Source organism: Sardina pilchardus, chromosome 8 (assembly GCF_963854185.1).
Source record: "Sardina pilchardus chromosome 8, fSarPil1.1, whole genome shotgun sequence".
Taxonomy (NCBI): domain Eukaryota; kingdom Metazoa; phylum Chordata; class Actinopteri; order Clupeiformes; family Clupeidae; genus Sardina; species Sardina pilchardus.
Genome location: NC_085001.1, coordinates 20,532,102 through 20,552,987, shown reverse-complemented (window position 1 = coordinate 20,552,987; position 20,886 = coordinate 20,532,102). Strand labels below are relative to the sequence as shown.

The following is a 20,886-nucleotide window of genomic DNA, read 5'->3' as shown; positions in this document are numbered from 1 at the left end:
TACAACATTTCTCCAATTCTTATTAGGCTATGTGTAGCTTATATTTCGTTCTTATCGGAGTTCACTAAGTTGCACTTAGTTAATGAAATGAGAATATAGGGAATAGGCTAGGCGTATTTACACTATGTTGCACCAGATTGCTGCTGTATGATGTCTGAATTTATACTTGTGGCGGGACTAGAAAAATATGCCTATTGGAGCCTAAGTCAAAACATATATTTGTTACTGATAATTCATCTTGGAAATGCAGCTTTAAAGCAAGAGTTAGTCCTAAAAAGTAAAAAGTTGGAGTCTCAATAAATTATTATTACACCGGTTCTCTGTATTTTGATTTTGAAAACATGATTGCTTATCTATCTAGTCTATCACCTATTTGTGTCAAAAAAGAGAAAATTGACAAAGTGTCCCTGAACAGCTGTGAATAATTTGTTAATTAGCCTATGTTCACATTGTAGATTTACAAGTGACAATATAGGCGCATGATGCCCGACTATATTAGATAGATAGATAGATAGATAGATAGATAGATAGATAGATAGATAGAGATAGATATAGATAGATAGATAGATAGATAGAAGAAAACAATTAGGCTATGCATATTGAGAAAGATACATATTTCTAAATATATAGAAACTAGGCTAGGCTACTGTAGTAAGTAGTGTGCCCTAACTAATCTCAGCCGGATAGCAATCAAGTAGAACAAATGCTGTCACTGCGCAGCCAAAAGCCACAGCAGTTGTTGGATACTCCCGAACTCGCCCCCTAGCATCTAATGCAACGTCACCTCCGTAAACTGGCGTCATGAGGAAGCGATCTTCTTGCTACGCTGTTGGCATCATACATCGTAGACTAATGTTACCTACCTTGTCATCACAATGAAGGTCTTAGTTCTTACTTTTGGAAACATGTGCTGAATTATGGTCATTGTCTGCAGTCAGTGCACCAATTTTCAGGAAGTAGCCTACTGACTCATAAAACAGATAGCTAGAGAGGCTGCTATTGTAAGGAGAACGTTAGCGTAGCTAGCTAGCAAGGAGGCAAGCCAGTTAGCTTTTTAACCCCGTAGGACTTATTTTTGTCAGCAGCATGTATCAGTGATCATAACAGAATGTTTCGGATATCTGTCAGCTACATTTTACTTTGCGGACAATTTCTATTGCTTATAACAGTCTTGCTGTTACAATGTCTGGACGGAATCCACTCTCAGAATTCATCTGACACTCCTGGAAATGGAGTTACATTATCAGCAACAACAGCGACATATGTCGACCAAACTGACAACGCTACCAATGTCACTGTAGTGGAGCCTCCGATCGAGTCGGAACCGTATGAATACAACGGGGATTCACCAGTTGTCCTCTGTCATTATTTGTAAGTAGCCTACAATCTTGGTTTGACCGATTGACAGTTAATGTTACAACAATGTGTTGAAATGCCTTGATGTGACTGACTGGGTAGCCTACCTTCTGAACAGTCTGCCTTTCCTTCCTTGCTAAAAGTATGTTTTTCTTTCAGACCCGACGAGTTTGTGTTTTGTCAAGACCCCGTTGATCACGCTGGTAACTCCACCGCATTACTGGAACTTGGACATGGATGCCTTAAGGTCAGTGATGTTCACTTCATTAGTTTTAATTGTCGTCATCATGGTTGCACACTAATTCAGGCCTAAAATGTTTCGGGATAAGATTTAGGCTGAACATCAGAGAAAACTAAACCGCTGTTTTCACTTTTCATACTGAAGTTCGGAGGCCAGGTGCACAAGGATGTCAATCATACTCGTGTGTGGTGCACCGCCTTGGATGACATCGAATGTGCGGGACCAAGAGAGTTTCTGAGAGGACACGAGCCATGCATCAAGTAAGGACAGCTGCTGATAAATCATAAGCTGTGACACATTCACGTTCGAATCCAACTACAGTATTTACCATGCCAAAGAAGAATGGCCACTGTTCAGTTGCTGCCATTTCGTGCTTCGAGTTTTAAATCAAAATGCATGTCCTTGGTGTAGTCCAACTATTATAGTAGGCTACTAAACGCATAACAGGGCAATAGTTAAAAAGAAAATTGTTTCAAAATCAAAGGACGTATGTGTCTCACACTACATACTTGGTTAATGAAGAAAACTATTTTATCCTCCATTCTCAGCATCCATTCCAGCGTTATGTGGAAGTAGATTAAAAAAAAATCAGAGTTATGTAACTCATAACAAAGATACAGTATGCTAATACACCATGCACATGCTGTAGGCCTAAATGAATATCTACTGTCCAAAACACTTATCATTATGGATGGTTTATGAAACAACAACCTATACCACTTTCTGTAGATTTGAAAACTAACCTAATAAATGTGGCTATCGCTGTTTGAAAGGCACAACAATCTTGTGCCATGCCAGATCAGGGCCTTATACAGGCCATTGATACATATATGTTCCAATGCTTAGATAGATATAGATATACATACAGATAGATAGATAGATACTTTATTGATCCCCAAGGGTAAATTCAAGATAATTTACAATAGGAATTCAATATAGCCTATGTTATTATATTTATTTATTTTGTAAATCCGACAATAATCTCAATCCCCATGCCCCCCTGTGCAGTTACGCAAGTGGCAACCTTGAATCGTAGTGTATTCTTCCGATCCAACTTTCTAGCTGATTTATAATAATAATAATAATAATAATAATAATAATACATTTTATTTGTATTGCACTTTACACCAAATCAATGACCTCAAAGTGCTACAATGCACATACACACCCAAAAAAACAGGATAAAATTAACAAAAGAATTAAAACAAGGAGATAAAATTAAGCTAAAACCAGCATATAAAAACAAGCTAAAAACGATCATATAAAATTAAACTAAAAACCAGCATATAAAAGCAGATGAGAGTATTTTAGTTAAAAGCTTTTCTAAAAAGATGCGTCTTCAGGCCTTTTTTAAAAGAGTCCACAGTCTGTGGTGCCCTTAGATGGTCAGGGAGGGCATTCCACAGACTGGGTGCAGCAGAGCTGAAAGCTCGGTCACCCATAGTTTTTAGCTTTGTTCTTTTGTGTTGGATGAGGTTTGACTGTCCAGACCGGAGATGACGTGAGGAGGAGTGGGGGGGGATGAGTTCTTTGAGGTAAAGGGGGGCAGAGCCATGGAGACACTGGTGTGACAGAAGGGAAATTTTGTATTCAATCCTGAGCTGAACCGGAAGCCAATGGAGGGATTTGAGGATGGGTGTAATGTGCTGGAATTTCCGCACCCTCATCAGGATCCTGGCAGCGCAGTTTTGGATATACTGCAGCTGCTGGATGTTCTTGCTGGGGATCCCGATGAGGAGTGCGTTGCAGTAGTCCAGCCTGGAGGAGATGAAGGCGTGGACAAGTTTCTCGGCGTCGGGGAGAGTGAGTGAAGGGCGGAGTTTGGCAATGTTTCTGAGGTGGAAGAAGGAGGTTTTGCACAGATGTTTGATGTGTGCCTCAAAAGTCAGGTGAGGGTCCATTTTGACACCCAGATTTGTGACTGAGGGAGAGAGGTGGATGTCATGACCGGGGAGGGGGATGCTGGTGATAGTGGATGCCCGGATCTGGTGTGGAGTGCCAACAAGGATAGCTTCTGTTTTAGAACTGTTGAGTTGTAGGAAGTTTGCCGTCATCCACGCCTTTATCTCCTCCAGGCAGGTGGAAACTGTGGATAGGGCTGCAGAGGGTGTTTGGTTAGTTTTTATGTAGAGTTGGGTGTCATCAGCATAGCAATGGAAAGACATTCCATGCCGGCTGATGACATCACCAAGGGGGAGCATGTACAGAGTGAAGAGGGTGGGGCCTAGGACTGAACCTTGAGGGACCCCACAGGTGACGGAGTGTGTGGCTGAATTTGCACCTGCCAGGGATACATATTCTGTTCTGTCCGTGAGATATGATGTGAACCAAGCCAGGGTGGAGCCAGAAAGTCCGATGGAGGAGTGGAGGCGTTGTAGAAGGATGTGGTGGTCAACTGTGTCGAATGCTGCAGTGAGGTCAAGGAGGATGAGAAGTGATGGAGAGCCAGTATCGGCTGTCAGCAGCAGGTCATTTGTGACCCTGACCAGGGCAGTTTCCGTACTGTGGCCAGGGCGAAAACCAGACTGAAACTTCTCATATAAGTTGTTTGTGGTGAGGTGTTTATGGAGTTGAGCAGAGACCACCTTTTCCAACACTTTCGAAAGGAAAGGAAGATTGGAGATGGGGCGGTAGTTGGCAGGTGGTTCTGGGTCAAGAGTGGGCTTTTTGAGAAGTGGCTTGATGACAGCAGTTTTCAAGGATGTGGGGACATGGCCGGACTGGAGGGACTGATTGATGATATTGGTGATCAAGGGACTTATTGCAGAAGAGTGATCTTTTATGAGAGTAGAGGGAAATGGGTCCAGGGCACAGGTGGAGGGCTTCATCTGTCTCAGGATGTTTTCAGTATCATGCTGTGTGATGTTGGTGAAGCAGCAGAGAAGCTGAGAGGACTGAAGGCCTGCCGAATCGCCTGGAGATGCAGGGGGGGCAGAGGGAGGGGGGGACATGGAGGTAGAGGGGCCGGAGAGAGTGGAGCGGATGTTGTCTACCTTTGTTTTGAAGAAGGAGATGAAGCTGTTGCACCGCTCCTGCGTATTAACGGAGTGTAGGGGGGTCTGGGGATTGAGGAGATGATTTATGGTTGAGAAAAGTTTCTTGGAGTTACCAGGGCTATTTTTGATGAGGTTGGAGTAGAACTGTGAGCGTGCATCGCTGAGGGACTTGCTGTAGGCCCTCTGATGTTCCCGGTAAGCTAGCTTGTGGGCCGCAAGCCCAGAGTCCTTGAAGCGGCGTTCAAGGACACGGCCAGTTCTTTTGAGCAAGCGTAGCTCACCAGTGTACCAGGGGGCTGAGCGTGCAAAGGTGACAGTTCTAGGCTTGAGTGGGGCGTGATGGTCCAGAAGAGTGGCGAGTGATGAGTTGTAGAGATCCACAGACTCAGTGACTGAAGAGGGGTTGGCAGCGGAGAGATGTTGGAGATCAGCAGTCAGGATGCCTGTGTTGATGTTTTTAAGGTTCCTGAAATGGATTTGTCTGCTGAGCTTGTTGAGAGGGGACAGGGTGGGTAGCTCCATTGAGATGGCCTTGTGGTCGGAAACACCCAGATCGTGCACAGAGAGATTGCTGATGGAGGTGCAATTTGTGATCACTAAATCAAGGGTGTGGCCTTTGGAGTGTGTTGGGACATTGACGTGTTGGGTGAGGTTGAGACTGTCAATGAGATTGAGGAGTTCAGCTACAGAATAGGATGGAGTATTGTTTACATGAATGTTGAAATCACCAAGTATGATGATTTTCCCTGGGCTTGTGCAGAGTGTTGTGAGGAGGTCATGTATTTCAGGGATGAAGGCTGGGTTTGGTTTGGGGGGGCGGTAAATCAGGAGAACTGTGAGGGAATGTGGCGGCTTGCATTTAAACGCTAGGCATTCAAATGATAGATGAACAGGTAGGGATAGAGTGGACAGTTCAAAGTCTTCCCGGTGCACTACGGCAAGGCCACCACCACGGCCTGTGGTGCGCGCCTTGCTGAGATAGGTGTAGCCAGGGGGGCAAGCTTTGAGCTGTTTACTCAAAAAGTCACAGGAAGGTGATGGAATATTGCATCTTTTCATAACAGGTGTATAAAGAATGTAATTACAATATCTACATTGTAATGGTACATTGTTATAATGTACATTTTCTTGGGAAAGAATTTTGACCTTTCAACTGCCCATACTCTAACATCTTCCCTTTGCTCCGATACCAACCTGTCCTTAACTGTCTTGTAACCTTGGGATCACACATTAAAAGCATTAAAAATAGCGTTAGCAGTTCTGGAATAGATTGATGATATTTGAACTGAGAAAAAAAAAAAGGTTTCCTTCAGTGCCCTAATAGGTCCGCTGATGCAAAATAACACTGCTTGTTTCTGATTGGCTACAATAGTGTTTGTGTGAGTTACAACTGTTTTTGGTGTGTGCAGCCAGTTTTTGACAGTTTTTTTAAATGGATAATTCCCATAGCGGCGGGATTCCTAGGCATTTCATTTGTTGTGACCAACCATTACACAGGATTCCTACGGTCATGGAAAAGTAAAATCCCATTTTCTAGACATGGAGAAATTATGGAATTCAGTAAAATCATTGAAAGCCTGCCTTTCTTTTATGTTTTATGTTATTTAATGTTTTTAATTAATTTAATCTAATTAGCCACAGAATTAGATCGTTTCCTTACCCTACCTCTTTATTAAGCAGTGTGGTAACCATATAACGGTGGGAACAGTTCTAACAACAATGGGAGAAAAAACATTTATATTTTATAATTTGTGAAATTGATTAACAAATATTTACCATGTATTGCATAATAAACCATAGTGAATGGAAATAAATAATGCATAAAAAGAAATGGTATAGTTTAGTAGTGCAAATGGATGATAATTAATCAAAGGTGGTACCACAAGGTGGCAGTGTATACCCATCTTGGAAGAAATGTGTTGCTTCTTAATTACATATGGGCCCAAACCAGCAGTAGTACAGTTGAAGATGATCGGCCACTTATGTGATAATAAAGCACTTAAATGTTGTACTGTTGTACTTAAATGTTGTATTTGTTAGTGTTTAATGTTTTACATTTTTACTTCAACAAAATGGTCTTTTATCTTGCTTGTACCTGTGTTATATTCTTACTGTTCTGTTTTTTTTTAAAATTCTTTTATGTTTTATTTGTTTGAGTGTTGTACTTTGAGAGCAAAGATGGAGTCAAATTCCTTGTTTGTTTACGCAAACCTGGCCAATAAAGCTGATTCGGGTGGAAAACAAACGGCGTAGAATAGATATTAAATTGCTGCTCGTTTCTGCTTGTTGAATTGTATTGAACCCTTTTCCTCTGATGTGTGATCAGGTATACAGGACACTACTTCATCACCACGCTGCTCTACTCCTTCTTCCTGGGCTGTTTCGGGGTCGACCGATTCTGCCTCGGTCACACCGGCACAGCGGTCGGCAAGCTGCTCACCTTGGGCGGCCTTGGCATCTGGTGGTTCGTCGACCTGATTCTGCTGATCACGGGAAGTCTGATGCCAAGTGATGGCAGCAACTGGTGCACCTTCTACTGACATTGGGAAAGTGACCCAACCCCACGGTGGGATTAGAAGGCAGAGCAGAGGCACTGTACAAAGGGCAGCCACAGCTTGAGTTGCACCGAATGTTGAAACATGTTTCTGTAGTCATTGGGTTGCATCAAGGGTAATTGTATGGTTCCTTTTTTTTTCATCTGCATGCATTAAAGCTGCTTTAGGAGGTGTCGTTTTTGGTCACGGTTTTTGAAAGACTGAAGAGAAGACACACTGATGTTTCAAAATATTTTTTGAGATATGATTGATGGTGGCCTCTTAAGTACTTACTTGTCCTTGGTCTTATGTAATGCACATTGTATGTCTGCCAAGCTCTCTATTGATATTGCATTTTGTATTGTATGTTTTGTTTTTTTTTCCCATTTCTGTGTTTGCTGCCAATTTGGTTGTCAATCCCCCTTCATTGCTTTTAAACCTGTGACACATTTTCAATCAGCCTTGGCTTTTGGGTATTGTCACCCTTCAATGGCGTTGCATCTGAATAGATAGATTCTCCTCAGGTATTTGTTTAAAATTCTCTCACCAAATAGGATGAAAGTATTTGCATGAAATGCTGGAAGGCCTCCAGAGTAAACATCGGCCTCCCCCAGCGGAACCGTTGTGTTTTCCATGAAGGACGAACGGAGCGTTCAGAAAATACAGCTGGATAACTACCAACTCTCTGCAACTAGAAAAAAAACAGTACAGTTTGACTGTGCTTTGTCTTTGGGGCTTAATGGAGTATTTGCAGGTCACAGTGTTTTAGGAGGAGGACTATCTAATTATTTCACTGACTCAATTCTACGAGAACAAGTTTGTTGTTAGCTAACCTTGGAAAACATCCCCATTGACAAATGTACTAGTTCTGTCAATCAAAGTCTTTTGAGGTTACCAAACAAGTCATGGCAAGAGTACCTCTGAATGAAGGGTTTAAATGGTGTCAAGAATGAACTGTATTTATTACTTTTTGTTTTGTTTGTCTTGTTTTTGTTGATGAGAGAAATGGCTTGGCCTCATGACTTCATTTTGTTGTATTGTTTAACTCTGAAATATTAAATTGATCTTGTCTTTCACGGAATTCTGTCAATATCAATGATAATGGTGACCTTGAATATGACTTCTGTTCAGTCATAGAATATGATATATTCTCAAGGGATGCTCAGACACCAATTTTTCCTCAAATTCCAGGTAACTTGTTTTTACCTCTGTTGCCTAAACACGGGCCAACATGTTAGAGTTAACTCAGTAAACCAGTGAAAGCCAGATTTAGACTTGGACAATCCCAGACAGACCCCTATTGACACCATTTGTGCTAATAACTATAGTGTGTGTCAGTACACTGTCAGTTAAGGTGTAAATAATTCATGAATGGGTGTCATTGGGAATTGATGGACAGATACTTTTGCACTGTGATGGTTTTGGCAGAAGTCTCACCTACTGTTGTTTTGCTCAGAGTTATGTCTTGACTGTTAAATGCCGTTTTCTAAAGTATGTCTTTCAAATATTGCTAAAGTGCCAAAAAACCCCATCTCCACAGCTGTTAACTGTCTCTATTTGATTGAGGCAAATAAATACCCAGCCCAGCTCACATGAGGGGATTTGATCACAATTTGTTGGTTGTGTAGTGACAAGCCTTTGATGTGCTGTGATTCTGCGACAATGATAGGATGTGCAGTGGCTTAAAGGCCTATAAAATGGTGCATATATTCAAACTCACCACTCACTATCATAATGTCAATACTACATTAACCAGTTATATCATGTCACCGTTTTAATCTAAAGAACAGCAAATCTAGAGTGTTGTGTCATGATAAGGAGATGGATTTCTGTTTTGTTCTTCACCCAAGCAGTAGAGACATTATGATACGTTTGCAAGCTTTTTAGATCATTTCATAATAGACTAGTTTTCTTACCACTTCTTTAAAACAAGGCCAACATCCCATGCACGAGGCTGCATAGCCCAACCCCTGTAAACTGTAAACCATGTTTAAACATCGGACATGATTCTTTACGGTGTTAGGCACTGTTCTTGTACCTGTTCTTACATACTGTATATGAAGAGAAGGACAGAAATACATTGAGGTCAAGGCCAAAGGTAGCTGCATACCACTGTGATGGAGAGAAGGTCGTTGGAGAGATTCTGAAGCAGAGTGGCATTTCCGTACTGACACACACATGTTCTCACACACACACACACAAGCACACGCACACACATTCACACACACACACACACACACACACACACACACACACACGTGCACTCAAATCCACACACACACACGCGTGCACGCACACACGCGCACACACGCACACACACTCTCTCACACACACACACACACACACACACACACACACACACACACACACACACACACACACACACTACATGGTGTGTCAGGAGAGGTGAGGGTGGAGATGGCGTGACCTCAATTTTTCTTTTGATACCTCATTTACATATTACTTCCACATCTTTGCTCTATCGCACCCGAACACTGCACGAGCACACCCAGTTTAATGCCTTGAGCAAGCCACAAGCATTTTGACCTGACTTTGCTTATGACTTTGTCATGAAAATAGTGTTTGGTGGTCCTTGTGCTTACACTTTGCCACAGACTTAAAACTGCCTTTAAAATGTGGGTCCAAGTGTTTGGACTGCATCCCGGTGCAATTCGCTGGACTGAGAACGTGATTCTTTTATCCAAGTAGCTCATGCATTTCTGGAATTGGCATTTTCAATACTAATGGTTCAAAAATAAATGATAAATTCTTCCCATCTGACATGATTCGATAAGACACTTGGCAACATATCACTCAACTGAATCAATTCCCCGCCACACCACCACATCTAGCATTCAAGTAGACTACCCACTGAGTGTGTGTCTGATGCAAGACAAACGGCCAAAGTATTGTAATGTCTTCTTTCTGGTTAATAATAAATGCCCATACAATCCACATAGTTCATACACTAAAAAATGCACCACCACATCCAGTCACCACCAATATAAAGAACAGTATCTTTGTAAACAAACCTAGACATTCGGTAAAATTATGTCAGGCAACCATACAAAAATGCTGTAGGGTTATGTCTTAAGAGTACACTGAATGCCAAATATGCCTGGAAAGAAACGTTTGGGCGATAAATTATGCTATATGTAGGAATTTTAGTTTAAAACACTAAAAATGTAATGTGAAGTTAGCCACATAATGTTAATGTGCTCCGTGTTGCCCAGAAATTTGCAAACCAACTCCACGCTCCATTCTGGCACTAATGAGTCATTGTAGCATAACAAGGCAAAGCAAAGCAAAGCAGGATTGCTGTTGTGGACATAATTGTGCGTTTTGAGAAAACTCAGATCCTAAATACAGCAACTTTAAGGACATATCTTAGTGATATAACCAATGCTACAGTACATAACACATACTCTCATCACACTAACATAACTTTTCAAATACACACCCATGTGGACTAACAGTACTGGCACACATGTGTGATGCAATCTAGGAAAACCCTTCACATGGTGCACTCAAAAATCCTTGATTATTGTTGTTTCAACCCTCTATGGTGAAATTTCACCTACTTGAGATTCTGATTTCATCTTACATGTAGCAACATTCTGAACACTGTCCGCTAGCAAAATCCTGGATACCATCCTCCCAAAATCTTGGATGTTGCTAGGATGCCGTCAGAATCATAAGTTGGTAAAATTGCACCATGTGAAGGGTTTTCCCAGATCGCGTCGCACATACAAAAGTCGAACACATACATACATACTGTACAGTATATCCCACACAGCTGCTGGTGACTAATGGAGTGGCATTTATTCTACTTCCTCAGGTACTACAGTTAGGACGACATCTCTGTTTTCCCGACGCACCACCATGGACAGAGGCTGCCCTGACTGCACGGCGTCACTCACATCGTCCGTGCTGTGTACAGGCTGATCGTTGATGGTGGTGATCACATCGTGGGTCTGGAGGCCAGCACTAAGAAAAGAACACGATGACGTTTAGTCAGAATGGGGCTAGAAGGTGGTTATGAGACTGCATGATTTACTGAACTCTTTTGACCGACCCTGGTGATTGTGGCAACTCTGGAATTCTTCTGCAAAAGGTGACTGTGCATTATTAGTGAGTATAACCCCTCTGTTACAATTCAGAATTAGTGTTTGCATTGTGATCGTCTCTCAAAGGATCAATGCCTGTTTCACCAGAAACATAAGTGAATGTTTGCAGTAAGATACAGCAAGATAATGCAGTATTTTACATCTATAACACTGGCACTTAAAGGGATCATAAAGAGTTAATCCCGAACAGAGACAATAACAGTCTCCCTTGACCCCCTGTTGTATGATCGATTTTCAAATCCATCAGTGCGTAGTGTGCGTCGGTAGATGCATGAAACATAAACCTTAGTTATCAGAGAAGATCATTTCACTGGTCTGTAGTAGGATTTCAGAATGCAGCTGAACCCTCGGCAGAACAAGTTGTTTGGGGGGGGGGGGAGGAGTGAAAGCTCCACTGGCTGTGGGTGGATTGAGCACTGCAGACACCAGCGTCCATGATGGCCTTCAGAACCCGTAGGGTGTTGTGGTCCAGTCCCTTTGAAAGTGTCTGGTTGCATCCAGAGCCCCTTTTCGCTCAGTGCAGCGGCTGCCAATCCATTTGGCAGGCAGGGGGGGATCTCTTCAGGGGAGGCCTCCCACGGTGTAACCAGATGTGTCTCAGGTTTGGTCTCCTGGAGGCTTTTATCTTTTGCCTGATGTAAGCATTTGCCTTGACTAGCTCTGCCCCATACAAAGCTGGGATCCTTTATGAATTTCAGGCATGTTGGATCCACTGACTCTGAACTATGATTTCCATTTTAATTGGATTTAATCTGGATGCGTATTCTGAGGCATGTGGATGTCTCCAGTCTCAGCATAGTTGGTGTTTCGCCTTGATTGCACATGCCGTTGCCATCAACTCATCAATAAATCCAACAGTCCATGCGTATTTCTTTATGTTTTTCAGCGAAGTAAATGAAACTGAAAATACTTTTCTTTCACACTTGATTGACTAATCCAAAAATAAATGACAAAAATGCTTTATCCAAAAACATGAACAAATAAAACAGATAATAATCATCATAACACAAACAACTATCACTGCATCTTTTAATAATAATGACAACAATGAAAACTGAATCCTTTACCTGTCAGCAGCTGTCCCTGGGATGACCTCGTAGACATAGACCCCAGATGTCACATCTTGGAAATCTTTATCACGCTCCTTCAGTTCCCTGATCAAACTGCCAGATGAGAGGCAATTTAGATTTTATCCAGACGCACTCATCTGGCATGTTGTGACAATTCTTATCGCAATCACTGACTAAGAGCGACGCCGTCATATCATTTATTATAATCGATGTCAGAAAAGCCAATGATTTGCAATGCCTTATCGGTTGTATCTGAGACTCATTCAGTGGTGATTAGGTAAAAAGGGAGCATTTAATGCTTTATGAATCGAATATAAACAATGTCTGAAAAGATGGCAGCAGGTATACAGCATAGTAATACAGTCTCACCGAAGGATGAATATGACTTACGAAGGTGATAACTGTAGCATCCGCACTCCCATATATCTCTTCTTTGGCATTGTCTTTCCTGAAATTGAAAGCTAGGTTTAGATATTTTTTTGGGCTTTTGTGGTAATAAAGTGTGAATGCATTTAGAAGTAAGTTTTTCTGTGCAGCACTGGTGCCAAATGTGTTGTGTATGATCAAACTACCGAACATGATTCTCTGAGCACACTGAGGAGGGTGCTAAGCTGAAACGTGTCTGTGCAATAAACACGTTTGCATGCAAAGTGCAGGCTTTTTCTTCCTTGATGCTACCTAACATGATCACATTTGTAACTTCTCATCTGCAGCGAGGGCAACAGCAAATGTTCAGCAGTGTCATTTGAATGCGCTCATCGTGCATGATAGATGTTCAATTTCAGTCAAATGTTACGGATTAAAACAATGATATCTTAAATGAGCCATGTCTGTGGGTCTGCTTTGATGCCAGGCTTGGTATGAATTTGCAGTGGGCACCATGCATGATGTGATCAGCTCTGAAGCACATCTGCTCTTGGCACGCACTCAAATGGACCAGAAATGATCAAAGTATTTATGACAACAGACAAGCACTGGCTGCTGCCTAGAGTGCTGGTATGAGATATGTCCGTCGGTATACCTCTTCTTTGCCTGTCATACGACTCCGTAAGGAACTGTCGTATTCTATCGGAGGGGATAGCAAATGAAATTCCAGCGGTGACCTTTAGAGTGTTTATGCCGATGACATCGCCATCCTGAAAAAAAAAGTGGAAAAAAAGTGCTCTGGAGATCTGTCATGTAACTCAAAGCCGTATCACAAACAAAGATAAAGCCATTAAGGGACATAATTGGAGCATAATTGCAAGAAACATAACTAGAAACAAACACTGCTTCTCTCTCTCTTATTGCCTCGTGCATCTGCAGCACATTATAAATGGTAATTTTCTAATTTTGGCACAAAGCAGAAACAATTACGCATTGAAAGGGATGACCTTAAAAGGGGAATTTGAATGAATAATACCAGAAATATAACAGCCATCAAACAGCATTTCATTAAATCAGCAGAGAGCTTTTAAGGAGCCAGCCAGAAGATGCATGTATCATCTAACAGTATAATGGCCTTTCCAAAGAGCACAGTAGGGGTTTGTACATATTCTTTTTTCTTACTTCCATATCCTTCCTCCAATAAAGTGCTTTTGTTATGGATGGAAATAATCAGATACAAGGGTGGAAGTTTTTCAAGGGCGAGGGTTGCATTTTTCCTTTTCAAGATCAATAGTGGGAATAATAGAGGTTGCAGATCATCTGTTTTAGGGGGGGTGGTATGTTTCCACACATAGGCAGATGTAAAACCTCAGAGACCACAGAAAAAAAGAAGTAAAATCCAAAGCAAAAGCCTTGCGCTCAAAAGAGAGTAGGCTAAATGGAATAGCAACCCACCTCTCCATGCCTCTTAAGGATATAAAAGGGAAATCATTGTATGCAGTGTCTATGGTTTGATGGGAATGTTTTCAGAATGACAAGTATGAGAGGCATACTTACTAGGTTAACAAGTGGTCCTCCAGAGTTGCCGTACTGCAAAAAGAAAGAATAGTTGAAATATGTAATGGTTTACAATACCAAATAAGGCACGTACATGTAGAGATAAAAACCCATTGGCTATAAACAGGGCTAAAATTTGCATAAAGGTACATTGATAATAGCGTCGGTCTGAATGTATTCCATGTCGGAGTCCTTGAGGCCAAGTTCATGTCCGCCGCGCTGTGTGGTGCTGATGATGCCGGTGGTCACGGTGTTTTGCAGTGAGAACGGGCTGCCCACGGCCACCACAAACTCCCCCGGTCGAATGTCCGATGAGCGGCCCAACATAAGCACGGGCAGAGGGCTCTATACGACCGAACACAAATGGCAACATAAGTTAAAACATTGCCTCGAGGACCCATCCACCCTTGCCACTGCCACCATCACCTTCAACCTCCAGATCCCCCCTCCTCACACACACACACATAAATTACTTATCTCACTCCTGTGGATGAAACCTTAAACTCAGCAATTTCTTTCTCTTGGCCTTGTTCATAAAGAATAATCCCTGGCGGTCCTTTGTGACTGACTCACTGGAGAAGCCCGCCGCTCCAACAAGAGGGCCCCCGCGATCGATCACGTCTCAACCTGTCACGGCCTGTTTCCCCCTACCTGCCCGCCCAAGGTAGGGCGCACTTTTATTGCATGTTTTATTGCCAGCCCTTCAAGGGCACGGAGCTGACTCCCATTAAAGAAAGGAGTCGGCGTGCAACAACTGGGGCCTGATAGTCTGCACAGCGTGTAGGACTCCCATTTGCTGTCACCGATCATTTCACTTTGCATTATCCGCTAAAGGTTTTTTTGTACCAAAAAAGACAGTCTTTGCTTGAATTAATGTGATTACTAGTCACAAAAAATATGTTACATCTCTGGACAGACAGGGCCTGCAGCAGTTTTCTTAGAAATCCCCCAATAATAATACACACAGGCCCTGTTTACCAACGGGTGCTGTCACAGCTGTAACAGATGTGTTTGTCTTGGTGGTGTTTTTTGCGAATGCTGAGACAAACTGGAATTTTGAATTTATATGACCAGAACCAATTGCCCCAGAGAAAAAAGCAAATGACAAATTGACTGTGTCAAGAAGTGGAATCTAATTTTGGTCAGCAAAAGCCCTTCCTGCCATTCCCCAGGAACATCTGCTGGACTGTGTCCTGAGGTCTAATTCATTCACTGCCACTTTGACGTTAGTCACTGATGACAAGCCAACAGCGCATGGGGCACAAGCATAAATTTGAGCGATACATTGGGGAAATAGGCCCGTAGAGGTCTTTTAGCATTTAGCTTTTAGCCAAGAAACTCACCTCGGACTCTATCTTAATAAGGGCAATGTCTATTTTTGGGTCCACATCCTTAACCGTTGCATCATACTGGGCGCCATTTTGGAGCTCCACCTTAATGCGCTGTTTGTTTGACAACACGTGGGCGTTGGTGACAATCCATCCATCTTCGGAAACCATGAACCCAGAGCCACTTGACACAGGCACCTCCTGATTTGAGTATGGCATCCTAAGAGGGAAAAAAAACTTTCATACTAATTGAAACTTGATTGAACACTAATACTAATTGAACACCTAATAAATTGCTTATGAATGTGTAGTAGACCTTGACGTGAAATATCATCACCTGGGGGTTTCAGTATTTTACAAGGCAAATAAAATGGAGCATTGTCAAGGGTATTTGTTGGACTGTGTAAATTTTCATCTCACCATAAAATAGGTTGTGGTATCATTACTTGCTCTTTGGCCCTTCATAGCTGAGTTCAGCTCATCAATTTTGGCATAAGCATGAAGTAGCACATGACCTTTTCTTGGCCTCTATCTGTAATTTATATCCATGCCCATATGGCGGGTCCGTTTTTTTTTATTTGCCCAGGTGTGAAGTTCTGAGGCTTAACCAGCATGCGGTTAATAGAAGTGAGGCTTCCTCCTAACAGTCATCAGCTTGACTTACTTTAGGACAAAACAGCCCCTTAGAGTATTGTTCAGCTGATCTTCTACACACAGGATTAAACACTCATGAATACAGCATGTGATGTGTGCTATTGCTGCCTATTTTGCTCCAGAAGTCCCAATCAACTGACTGATGATCACATAGCAAAATGTGTGATCCGGAAGGCAATTAATTTATCGCAACTGAATGTGGAATCTAGCAAAAGTGTAAAATATGTAGATCAATTCATACAAAATGCACATAATTTAAAAGCTATTTTCAGCAACCTGGAGACATTAGGGTGTGTTTCAATTCTCCCCAGTTACTGCTGATCTCTCTGCATATCAAGATGACTACCATCCCATGACCCTAAAATGTGTGTTCAGTAGGTAAGTGGACCCCTGTGGATCCTCATTTTACCTGCGGAAAAGCTCGAGATGGACCACTGCAGGGGCAATCTTATCCACCACATCTGCAATGAAGTTGAACTTGTAGCGCATGCTGCTTGGATTCTGGGAACCTGGAGGTAGAGGTATACAGACTGCTTGATTAGTAAAATATTCAGTATGCCTGCCGGGGAGTTAAAGATGAAGGGAATCAATCCTCAGAATTAAAATGTTCTGACATCATATGATGCGAAGGGTAAGGTATGGCTTGTTTCCATTCCAAGTAAACATTCAAATGTACAGCATGTTCAGATACGTTCTGTTAAGAACAAAATGTTTTCACAATAAAAAAATGCTGCAACGTTTCATCAGATATGATAGTGTGTATTGTGGATATGTGTTGTTTCTGGGGCGACCATCTTGTGCCAATTATATGTTTGTGTTGCTAAGGGACAGACTAACAATATTTTTCTCTCTCTCCTGTACATTTACGTGAGGTGCTTATCACCCATGCAGGTAGTGCCGGCTGCAAGCAGGCTTGTTCCTCCAGGTAATCTGGACCTGGATACCAAAAGCTTTACCTTCCCTAAGGTGAGCTGCAGTAGCTAACCTCAGCAGCATAATTCCTCTCCATACTGCTCCAGGGGTAATTCCCCTAGAACTCTGCACAAATACGTCTCTGAAGTATTTCAGTGCTAGCTCCGGGAGTTGTATTGCAACATTGCTACAAGCCGCATTTAGTGACAGGTATAGGCCATCCTCCCTAGAAAGACATGCCCTTCCTTTCATGGGCTTTGCATGTGCAAAAGTGACTGGCAGATGAAGCTGTTATCGTAATCTCCTAAATATTAGCCACGGTTTCTACATTGATTTTGCTAAATGTCTTCAGCTATGAGTTTAATACATGGGTCCATTTTTGTTTAACTTAAAATACTGTGTGTTTTTGAAGGTTTAAAATGACCAAGCCCTGAAAATAAAGGCCTTTTAACTATTTTGAAAGAGAGAGTGCCTTAGAACTTGTTCTTCTTAAGGTGCAAATCTAGTTCTGTCAGCAGACAATAACTTGAAAGTAAAAATGTCACTGATGTGTGATAACAGAGTACCGAATCCAGAGAATGCGTTTTGCATATAAGCCGCATGAATGGCCACCCGTGCTTTGGTTTCGCTCAAATCCCAAATACATGCTCTAGCAGATTGCTACTGAAGAATGTTTTGGATACAAACCAACAATCGTTTTCACTAGACTCCCTCTTGACAAATCCTGAAACCATTTCTTTAAACTCTGCATGTGAACATGATGAGACCCATGGAAGCACATTCATTCCTATAACACCTAAATTACATATAACCTTCTGTATGCAAAGCAGTGCTTTAGCTATGAAGACAGGCAAGGAAGAAACGTGAGCCTGTTGGGATCTCGGATCAGCATGGAATAGGTTGTGGTATATGCTGTTTTGCTTCCTTTCAGGGATAGTATCCCCTACGGCACACCTGTCAGGACCAGATGGATGTGCACAGCTTGGAAAGTAGCCAAAATACTGGAATCAGGGAGCACTGAAAGACAGGGGACTTACAGACAAGCCATGGAATGCTCCAGTGTATAAAATCCCTATTTCCAGGATAAGACATGGTTTACTGTATGCTGATTGCAGTGAATGTCAGTCATTTTCATAATTTTGTGTGGCTGGGTAACGAATACTGTAATAGTTAGCTTAGTCTAGCATGCATTAGCCTGAGAAATGGGAAATTACTGGCCTGGGTTGCTTTTCAGACTGTTTTTTTTTGGTCAGATTTTGACATGCTTCAACAAGCTTTCTAATCAAGGAGCGATGATTAATATGTGTTCCTGTGGTGACAGTCGCAGCATTTTTCTCTCGCGCTGGCAATTTCAGAATTTGGAAGACTCTGGCGTCACTGTGAAGTAATGAAATACAATCCCATGTAGAGATGTCCTGCCATGCACTGCAAATTCTCTCTTCTAATTACACGCTCTCCTCACCCAGTGAGCTACTCACTATGTGAGCTAAACTTCAGGACTCGAGTGATTAATCTTTCTAATCACCTCATTCTTTTATTGGTGTGCTACCCTTCCAGCGACAGCATGCAGAGTTTTGAGCGAAACGCATGAGGAGGGAACACAGCCATGTTAGGGCCTGCTTGCTTTTTAAAGATAAGGGTGGATTTCCCCCCGCAGATATATATGGTTCTATCAGCTGCAGTGATAGTATTGCATTTTAAGCATTGCTGTGAACATATTATGTAATGCATGCTCAATTTCAGGTTTGGTCAGTGGTAATAGCTCTCAAATATTTCATTTTGCATATTTTTTTTCTTTCTTAAAATAATGATGCTGCTGCTGCTACTACTATGCCCACTACTACTACTAGGCTACTACTACTACTGTACTATAATAATAATAATAATAATAATAATTATAGCAACATTCTTCTTCTTCTTCTTCATATTAGCCTATTATTAGAAAATTCTAACATCAATTTTGTGATGAAAACAGTCCTCCAGCACTGGGATTCTGCACATGTTGACATGTACAGTATGTTCCATGTTTAACTTGACAGTGAAACAATAAGATAAGGTGTTATTGTGTTATTTTCCTCAATGCCTCAGGTCATATATTCTTGTCATATAAGAATATATATAACGTGTCTTTCTCACATGTGTGAAGTGAAACTCATCAGAGAGTGGGTATCCATGAGTTCCAATCATTTCCAGAAATAGGTGATATCACTGCATGCATTTAACATCCTCAACACAGACATTTAGGCTTTGTGTAAATCCCATCTTCACTCTCACTGTTTAACCTAGGCTACTTGTTTGAATAGGCCTAATCAATGCTTAGTCTTAGGCTACATTGAAGAGGTCAAGATCAGCTGCAATCAAATGCACTAGGGATAAATAATGATGCAAGGAATTTGCACACACCTGTTTCACAAGGCCCCTTCTGAACTAAAATCACTGACGGGGTATCCTTGAGATCAGCACGTCGGTTTTCAGCTCTTAAACTGCAGAGGCTTGGATAAGTTCTCCCATCGCTACCGCACACTGACCCCGAGCTGCTGCACACGCAGAAACCACGAGATTTGCGCTTGCCAGGTGAGTGTTCACAAGTCATTCCATCGCCGCAAATGCCATGGCCTCCATCCCCGCAGATGTCTCCTTCTCCAGCACCGCACACTGTGCAGCAACCGCAATAATCCTTCACGGCACCGTAGTAACATGACCCTGGTAACGGGGGACAGCGGGAAGCATCGCACACTTCTGGACATAAAGTTTGTCTCTTCTTCAAAGACCGAGAATGTGCCACGGCGGCCAGGTAAATCCATATGACAACTTTCAACATCGCTAATTTATGACGATACATTTGAATGAAGTGAGGGAATCCAAGAATACGTGTTTTTTCCCCTATAGCAAACGGTAACGTTAGGTATTCAAATCACTTCGCATGCTCTTACAGCATTTCAACGTGCAAAATACAAAAATCAGAAAGGAAAAAGAGTTATCAAATAGGCTACCTCTGTTGGTTCATTCAAGATGACTCTCGACGCCTGAGGAAAAATAAGCATATTTCCCCAAATGTCATTTTTAATGAGTTAGGCTACAATCTTCACGCGCTGTTGTGGTGTAGAACTATACAGGCTGCAACTCGGTAGTAGCCTAAAGTTGCGACATCAGAGCAGTGTTTAAGAGGGGCACAACCTACCCCTTCAGGCTTCAGTTAAAGTTAGCCTACAGCACATTTAGTTTGCGTGACTGCTCTCACTGTCTGTTATAGGCTATTACATCAGCTACTGTTAGTCTGCTTTATATTTTGAACGAATTGATAGTGAAATATTATGAAGTAGGCCTACGTATCATGGATTTCAACCACGCTGCATTTCTACTTATGTATTATGTTACAACATGTAATAAGTATAATAAGTATTGCTGGCAGTAATCAGCATGTCAGTGACTCTACTAGATCCACATATTTCTGGTCATATTATACATGCCTTCCTATTTTTTTTTCTCCCACTAACATGTGGTCTTGGACTAATTTGCTATGGTCTGTGGAGTTGGTTTGTGGAGACTTCAGACTTCCCACTCCTTGGATCTGTCTCATCTTGCTCCTGTAGCTTATTGACAGGGTTTAGGAAATGGGCAGCATGTGTAACATGACATGGGCCTGCTCTTTAAACGGAAAATATTTGCACAGTAGTTTTTCATGAATATATTGACAGACAGCACAGCGTATTAAATCAACTCCACTTGATTTCTGCAGTCTTTT

The 20,886-nt window shown here is 42.0% G+C and overlaps 2 protein-coding genes across 3 annotated transcripts; one reads left to right on the top strand and one right to left on the bottom strand.

Annotated features, from left to right (window-relative positions):
- Positions 1-811: 811 nt before the first annotated feature.
- Positions 812-8,203, top strand: tm2d2 (TM2 domain containing 2). The gene is made up of 4 exons (XM_062543172.1): positions 812-1,371; positions 1,516-1,603; positions 1,742-1,857; positions 6,920-8,203. Exons 1-4 carry the CDS (start codon positions 1,109-1,111, stop codon positions 7,131-7,133), a joined length of 681 nt encoding a protein of 226 aa, XP_062399156.1. The 5' UTR covers positions 812-1,108; the 3' UTR covers positions 7,134-8,203.
- Positions 8,204-10,042: 1,839 nt separating this feature from the next.
- On the bottom strand, positions 10,043-20,270 carry htra4 (HtrA serine peptidase 4). Of its 2 annotated transcripts, none has more exons than XM_062544039.1 (9): positions 20,135-20,270; positions 16,639-16,738; positions 15,591-15,795; positions 14,398-14,592; positions 14,248-14,280; positions 13,346-13,460; positions 12,715-12,772; positions 12,322-12,417; positions 10,043-11,114 (listed from the first exon to the last, which is right to left on the bottom strand). In XM_062544039.1, the coding sequence occupies exons 2-9, from the start codon at positions 16,716-16,718 to the stop codon at positions 10,949-10,951; spliced, it is 948 nt and encodes a 315-aa protein (XP_062400023.1). In that variant the 5' UTR covers positions 16,719-16,738; positions 20,135-20,270; the 3' UTR covers positions 10,043-10,948. The 2 variants fall into 2 exon arrangements, with proteins under 2 accessions (XP_062400023.1, XP_062400022.1); XM_062544038.1 differs by having other exon boundaries at positions 19,545-20,263.
- Between the last annotated feature and the right edge of the window lie 616 nt (positions 20,271-20,886).

What these genes read in the sequence shown, in the direction of transcription:
- htra4 (XM_062544038.1), bottom strand. Translation starts at nt 19,983, where the DNA reads ATGTATCGTCATAAATTAGCGATGTTGAAAGTTGTCATATGGATTTAC. An exon ending in TTATTAAGATAGAGTCCGAG is followed by an intron (nt 14,593 to 15,590) that starts GTGAGTTTCTTG and finishes TCGGTCGTATAG; the next exon opens with AGCCCTCTGCCCGTGCTTAT. An exon ending in ATGCTACAGTTATCACCTTC is followed by an intron (nt 12,418 to 12,714) that starts GTAAGTCATATT and finishes CTCATCTGGCAG; the next exon opens with TTTGATCAGGGAACTGAAGG.
- tm2d2 (XM_062543172.1), top strand. Translation starts at nt 1,109, where the DNA reads ATGTTTCGGATATCTGTCAGCTACATTTTACTTTGCGGACAATTTCTA. An exon ending in GTTGTCCTCTGTCATTATTT is followed by an intron (nt 1,372 to 1,515) that starts GTAAGTAGCCTA and finishes TTTTTCTTTCAG; the next exon opens with ACCCGACGAGTTTGTGTTTT. An exon ending in TTGGACATGGATGCCTTAAG is followed by an intron (nt 1,604 to 1,741) that starts GTCAGTGATGTT and finishes TTCATACTGAAG; the next exon opens with TTCGGAGGCCAGGTGCACAA.